The following is a 7,587-nucleotide window of genomic DNA, read 5'->3' as shown; positions in this document are numbered from 1 at the left end:
TGAATGAAACAAAAACGGAATAAAAAATCGTTGTATCAATTTTCTCTTCCTCAGGGCCGACAAACTTCAAACCTTTAGTCAACCATTTTTTCCAGTTTGCCTGAGAAATTTCTAGGGATAGGCAGTTTGAAACAAAAACAAGATAAATCAAAACAAGAATGCACTGTTTTTTTTTGAAATGGTCACCCATTCTTTTGCTCTTCCTCAGGGACGAGCAATTTCACTTACCTCCAAGCTTCAGAAGTTCCCCGCACGGGACGCCAAATGCCGCAGTCTGGCTGGGCACAAATGCCGCAGTCTGGCTGGGCACACAACCACGAGCCACCACACAGCTTGTAGATTCAAACAGCAACTCTTTATTCCCGAACTCACACCAGCCGTCTACAATCACGTTCTGGGGAAATCCACCCCCACTGGGCTTCTGTCTCCCAAAAAATACTGTCTGAATCCCTTAAGAACTCAAGGGGAACCCAGGCAGCAGGATACGCCCTATTCCCAGCAGGAATAACCTTAAACCCGGATTATCCTAAACCGGGAACACCCTAAACCCGGATCCGCCCTGGTCCTTGAGCAAGGTCACCTACATGCAATGTCACTGCAAAATGTCCCATTTCCATGAGTCCTTCCACTAAGCAACATGGGGTACGCTGGCAAGGAAATTGTCATACCTACTTGGCTAATGGCTCCCAGCAGTATTGGACTTCTGAGAGCCATTAGAGTATGGCCAGAGATCTCAGACAATGGTTTTCAATGCTTTTAGCATGAGAACATGTCTTAGTTTTTATGGGAGATCCTAAGTTACAAAATATGTAAATATTTTTAATAGTGTATATAAATACACAAACACGCTATTAATTGTTTCCCAAGAAATTTAAAAGATTTATTGTTTGACTATAAATACTCTGCAACCTTTTAGAACCCTAAGAAACAGGATAGCATACATTCAAAGTCACTGAATTGAAATATTATAATAATTAAAATCGCAGCAACAAATTTCTTGGTGTGTTCAGAATACTGTGTCACAGCTACAACCTTGATTGACCTAGACTAGCTTGCAAACAAAAATATTCCATAAATTGGCACACGATGGAGGCCCAAAATGAATGATATAAATCTTACCACTTTTATGGAAAAGGTTAGTGCTACTGGAGTGGGTTAATATCTTTTTTTTTTTTTGGATGGGTTAGTATCCTTACATACAAAAGGAAACATTAAGTTATGATTTAATTGATTTAAGATAGCATTGCTAGAACTTGTGAGAATCTGAAGTTCAAGGCCAGCCTCAGCAATTTTAGGAAGGCACTGTCTCAAAACTCAAAATTAAAAAAAATTAGAAAGGGCTGTGGATGTGGCTTAGTGTCTGGGTTCAATCCATGGTACAGAAAAAAAGTATTTTACTCTCATAATTTTGAAACTAGGAGTACTTTGGGGGTTAGAGTATATTGCCAAGGACATAAGAAACTGAGGCCTAACCAAAGAGAAAAACGTTATTGATTTCAAACTACCATCAACATATGTGTTCCTTTTTCTTCTACCCAATGATGAAGGGTTTTTTTGGTAAAAGTTGTAATTTCTCTAGTTAGTGTAAATGTAAAGCATCTTTAACATACAACGATCCTTTTACTTTTTTTCTTCTTTTTTATTTTCTTTTTGCAGAACTGGGGATTGAAACCAGGGGTTGCACCTGCTAGACAAGTGCTCTGCCACTGAGTTACATCCTCATCCCTTTTTATTTTCTGATTCTTTTTTATTGTCTGTCCTTTTAAAAATAAAAGTAGAAAAATGAAGAAAAAGTTATTTTGTATCATTAGGATTATTTTTTCATTTCCTTCCTGAAATAACCTGACTTTAGTATTAAGTGCATGCATTTGTACTACAATAAATATCTGATGGCTCTGAAGCATTCTGAGATAATAAACTGGGCAGGGACCAAATTAGTTTAAATTTAGTATCAGTGAAGAAACTAGTATGTATATCCTGAAAACAAATGTTAAAATTAAAGAACTTTTAAAAAAAATAATCTGTTTCTCTATATTGGGTTGTATATTTTTTTTCCCTCTGGTGCTAAGGATTGAACCCAGGGATGCTTTACCACTGAGGTACATTTTCTAGCCCTTTTTATTTTTTATTTTGAGACTGAGTCTCGATAAGTTTATGAGGTTAGTCTAAGTCTTATGATCCTCCTGCCTCAGTCTCCTGAGTTACTGGGATTTGTGCCACACCTGGCCTAGACTGGTATATATTTTAAGTAATCAAATTATTACTGAACAGAGAAGTTTATAAATGGAGAGTTTATGGCTGGGCGTGGTGGTACATGCCTATAGTCCCAGCAACTCGGGATGCTGAGGCAGGAGGATCACAAGTTCAAAGCCAGCCTCAGCAAAAGCAAGGTGCTAAGCAACTCAGTGAGAGCCTGTCTCTAATAAAATACAGAATAGGGCTGGGGATGTGGCTCAGTGGTTGAGTTCAATCCCCTGTACGTATGTACATACGCACCTACCTACCAACCTACCTACGTAAATTAGATAGATAGATAGATAGATAAAATGAAGAGCTTATATGTTTCTCTTCCCCTAGATAAGAGTTGGGCCTAAAATCTTAGTATTACTTTTTTATTGTTCATGTGTTTGTGTATGTATCTCTGTAAGAAATGAAAGGCAGGGATTATTTCTTTTAAATTATATTAACTTTTAAAAAACTATTTATGTTCGATATATTACTCTTATTCCTTCGTTTCCTCCATTCACTTGTTCTTGCTCTCTCAAATTAAGTTTGGCCCAAAGCGAAGTTAAATTTTTTTTTTCAAATAATTTTTGTTGTAGATGGACACAATGCCTTTATTTTATTTTTATTTTTATTTTTATGTAGTGCTGAGGATCAAACCCAGGGCCTCACAGGTGGTAAGCAAGCACTCTACCACCGATCTACAGCTCCAGCCCCATGAAGTTAATTCTTAGTGGTCTTAAGTACCTGTAAATAAGGTACTTTACTGTTTCTTCATACAGAAAGGTTTCTTTCACTGTTAATAATCAGAGTAACTTTTGTTTCACCTAATTTACTGATGTTTATTTCATTTGTTCAATTAGAAAATACTAAAATAATATACCTTCAACATCAAGCTAGAAAATAAATTCTTAGTAGATCCCATCCTATTGATTGCCCCCCCCCCCCATGATGGGGATCAAACCCAAAGCCTTGTACAGGCTAGGCAAGTGCTCTGCCACCGAACTATATCCCCAACCCCACCATCAGTTTTTTCATAAGATTTCTAACTACTCTTATTCCTTCATTTCCTCCATTCACTTGTTCTTGCTCTCCCAGATACCTTGAAACAAGTCAACAGATTTGGTTGACTCTTAAGAGTTTCTTTGTCAACTTCATTCAGTTCTGCAGACCAAATATATAGACAAATGTATGATTTTGGCTTTTTCATGTTGCATATTACTGACCCCACTTAATTTTGTTAAACTTTTTTTTTTTTCTTTTGAGGTATTGGGAATTGGAATCAGGGTGCTTGCCTCTGAGCTACATTCCCAGCCCTGTTGTTCATTCATTCATTGCAATACTAGATTTTGAACCCCAGGGATACTTAACCACCTAACTATACCCCCAACCCTATTTTGTACTTTTTTTTTTTTAACAGGGTATCTCACTAAGTTTCCCAGACTAGCCTCAAACTTGGACTGCCTTACCCTCCCAAGGGATTACAGGCATTTGCTAATGTACCTGGCTAAACCTTACTTTTAATCCATTTGTATTTGTTGCTACTGGATTCTCCTCTACTATATTTTTACTTAGTTTCCTGTTTTACTTAAGTTTCCTGTTCCTGAGTTTTTCTCATTTTTTAAATTTCTGACCTGTTTTTGTTTTGTTTTGTTTTGTTTTTTGGTACCAGGGATTGAACTCATGGGCACTTAACCATTGAGCCACATCCTCAGCCCTTTTTTGTATTTTACTTAGAGACAGGGTCTTGCTGAGTTGCTTAGGGCCTCACTGAGTTGCTGAGGCTGGCTTTGAACTTGCAGTCCTCCTGCCTCAGCCTGCCAAGCTGCTAGGATTACAGGTGTATGGCACCGTGCCCAGCTTAAATTTATGTTTTATAATATTTAGTAGGAAAACTACAAGTGTAGATATAACACCAGCATTTTCCTACTAAAGACATTTTTTTTCAATTTATAAAATTCTGTTAGATAAGAAAAGAAATTTTATTATAAATCACCTTTAAAACCTTGAAGGCTAGTAAAATTGATTTTGTGTTTTGCTTTTTTATTCTGAGCCCTTATTTTTCATTCAGTGAATTTTTTGTTTAAAACAAATGAATAAGGAAAAGTATTCTTTGATATCAGCATGCTTATTTTCACTAAGTATTTTAGAATAGTATCTAAATATTTGACTTTATTGCTTTCAATATTATAGTACTTATAGTGTAATGAAGGTAGTACTTTACAGTGTTACTTAATACCATTGTATCATTTGCTTATAGGGTGTATTTGACCATCGAATGAAGTGCTGGCAAAAATGGGAAGATGCTCAGATTACTTTGCTCAAAAAACGTGAAACTGAAGCAAAAATGATGGTTGCTAACAAACCAGATAAAATACAGCAAGCTAAAAATGAAATACGAGAGGTGATTGCTAAATGCCTTATTTCTTTACTCAGAGTTTTCATGTCATTCATATATGCATAATTTTTCATAAATTTTTTTCTGACCCATTCAGCACTTAACTATCTCTCCATACTTTTATAAACTGTGTTAGAATTACTTTAACATTGTGATCATCATTAAAATCTCCAGAGCCCTTCTGTTACCTACACATGATTATGAAATAAAGAAGCATATAAAGAAACAATTTGAAATTGACCTTTGCATTAATAATTATATATATATTTTTAAATGGTTAATATTAACTTTCAGATGATTATTTTGTGTCCAAAAATGACTTTAGAAATAGATCTATCCCACAGTTAGCTGTACAGGCAACATTATCCCCCATATATATGTATTATATATGGTATTTTAATAAATTTGTATAAGTTTATTATAATTTATACACTTTTTTTGCCATGCTTCAATAAGGAAATTGAAGAGGTAGGACAATCTTTATATTACTAAAAATAAATGAACCTGCTCTTTTGAAGAGTATGTACCAGTGTTTTGGTTACATAGTGGGGAAAATATCATTTCATTGCTTAAATTTTTAGTTACTTTATTTTATGTGTTCCATTGGTCACAAATCACAACATTCTGTTGTTTTCATCTGAATTTAATGTTTATTAATGGGTCTTTAGTAGACCATAATTCCACTTTTTTATTTTAATCCAGTCATTTTACCATTACAAAGTGTTTTTTAAATGTTACATGATTTTCCTATTTTAAAAGTATTTTCATGGCATATAAATTGTGATGAACATGTATTCTTGAAATATATATTGTCAGTATATTCTGAAATAATTGATGGAAAAAATGAGAAAATTACACTGTAACATTGCTAATTTATTTGGTAGTGAATTTTATACTCAAAATCTTTCCTGAATTCATATCTTACTAAGCTGTGGACATTATAGTTCATTACGTATTGCAATATTCTACTCTTGAATAAATTTAGCAGGGAAATGTTAATGAAAATAATTGACACGTGTTTCTGCCACTAGAAAGTGAGATACAACTTTGATGCTAAATTGGTTTTTGCCAATATTGAGCTTTCTCGGTGTAGTTTTTAGAAATTATGTTTTTTAAAAGTTCCAGTGAATGATAATCATCAAAATTGTAGTTAATTCTGTGAGTTTTTTCCAGGCAAAAAATGAAATATTCTTTTGTTTTTATTTTTTTTTTCCTTTGCTTGTTTTTATTAGTGGGAGGCAAAAGTACAACAAGGGGAAAGAGATTTTGAACAGATCTCTAAAACAATTCGAAAAGAAGTAGGAAGATTTGAGGTATGTATAATGGTTTATGAACATGGTCACATTTTGCTGTGTTTTATGGAAAGGTTAAATTTAATTTTCTACTAATGGACTTTTTTTCCATGCAATGTACTTTATTTAACAGAAAGAACGAGTGAAAGATTTTAAAACTGTTATCATCAAGTACTTAGAATCCTTAGTGCAAACACAGCAACAGGTAAGCGTTTTTTAAAAAATAACTTCTATAATTTGTTTTCATTATATTTTTCATTTTCAAGATGACAATTAATGAAATAGGCTTTTAAGCTCAAAAAGTTATAAGAAATAGAAAGTCAGTGACAATAAAAGGAAAAAATGCTAAAGTAATTGTAAGTATCTCAGGTCCTGTTTGCCTTTACTAAACAATAGACAGAGAGAGCTAAACTTCCCAATATTAGGCCATAAGAAACTTCAGGGACAACTTTCCCTTTCTCTGTCTTCCTAGTTCGATTTCTTTATTGATCAGACCTGTTGTGAGTAAATGCTCATAGTAAATTGTTCTTTTCTATAATAGAAACCAAAGCTAATTAATTTTTTAGAGTTTTTTGTTTTAATTTTTATTGTTTTGTTTTTTTAATTTTGTTTGGGGTTGTTGGATTAAGTAAAATAGCAGATTGTCTGGTGTATTTTATTTTAACATAAGTTAATGTCAAACAGAAGAATTTCTGAGGGCTGGGTTGTGGCTCAGTGGTGGAGCGCTTGCCTAGCATGCGTGATTCAATCTTCAGCATCACATAAAAATAAGATAAAGGTATTGTGCTCACCTCCAACTAAAAATATATATATATATAAAAAAAAAAACACAGAAGAATTTCTTTCTCCAGTAGTTTTTCTGTTTTCTGTTTTGTTATCAGAAATTACCCAAGAGTGCTTTGCCACTGAGCTAAATCCCTAGCCCTTTTTATTTTTGAGACAGGGTCTCACTAAGTTGCCAAAGGCCTTGCTAAATTGGTGAGGCTGGCCTTGAACTTGTGATCCTTCTATCTCAACATCCGAAGTCACTAGAATTACAGGTGTGCACTACCATGTCCAGCCCTAGTAGTAATATGTGGATCTAGAAATTTATCTATATAAAACATAATGATTATATTTTTTAAATCAGTGAAATGTCTTCAAATTATATTTACGTTTTTAAAAAGTTGTTCTTACATTTAGATTTTTTAAAATAGGAAAGTAAGCTCAAGCTTGTTTTTAAAGGGTTTGTTTTAAACTTATAACTTTAGTCCTCTTTTTTTTTTATCTTTATTGCTCAATATTTTCTTCATCCTTTTATCCTATCTCTTTTAGTTAACAATAATATAAAAATGTAAATATCCAGTGAATTAGGAGATGTTACTGCTTTTCTGTTGGAAAAGGTCATTATAATTTTATTATTTAAGGGTAGTATTTTTAAGTATATTGTACCAATATATTTTTATATACAATATAAATGTTTTTATATACAATATATATTTTTATATACATTTTACATAAATCAAACTCTAAGGTACTACATTTTTTAAAGTTACATTGTTTATATAATTTTAAACTGAAATTAGGAGTTATTAATGTTTTAAATAATTTATATATGAATTATTTTAATGGACTTTAGGTAAAGAAATTAATCCTTTAAAGAAACCAGACATTCCCCACAACGTGGTTTTCTGT

General features: G+C 33.1%; 1 protein-coding gene across 2 annotated transcripts in view; it reads left to right on the top strand.

The window, feature by feature from the left end:
* The window catches only part of Snx2 (sorting nexin 2), a 73,507-nt gene that overhangs the window by 64,852 nt on the left and 1,068 nt on the right, over window positions 1–7,587 (top strand). The window contains exons 12-15 of one of the 2 annotated variants that reach the window (XM_048811845.1): window positions 4,484–4,627; window positions 5,078–5,089; window positions 5,854–5,934; window positions 6,047–6,118. In XM_048811845.1, the coding sequence (XP_048667802.1) occupies window positions 4,484–4,627; window positions 5,078–5,089; window positions 5,854–5,934; window positions 6,047–6,118 (309 nt within the window). The remainder of the gene's footprint in view (window positions 1–4,483; window positions 4,628–5,077; window positions 5,090–5,853; window positions 5,935–6,046; window positions 6,119–7,587) is intronic. The other variant, XM_015486758.2, reaches the window with a different exon arrangement.

Source organism: Marmota marmota, unplaced genomic scaffold (genome assembly GCF_001458135.2).
Source record: "Marmota marmota marmota unplaced genomic scaffold, marMar, whole genome shotgun sequence".
Classification (NCBI taxonomy): Eukaryota; Metazoa; Chordata; class Mammalia; order Rodentia; family Sciuridae; genus Marmota; species Marmota marmota.
Note: the sequence above shows the minus strand (reverse complement) of the source record. Positions and strands in the feature narration are given on the sequence as shown.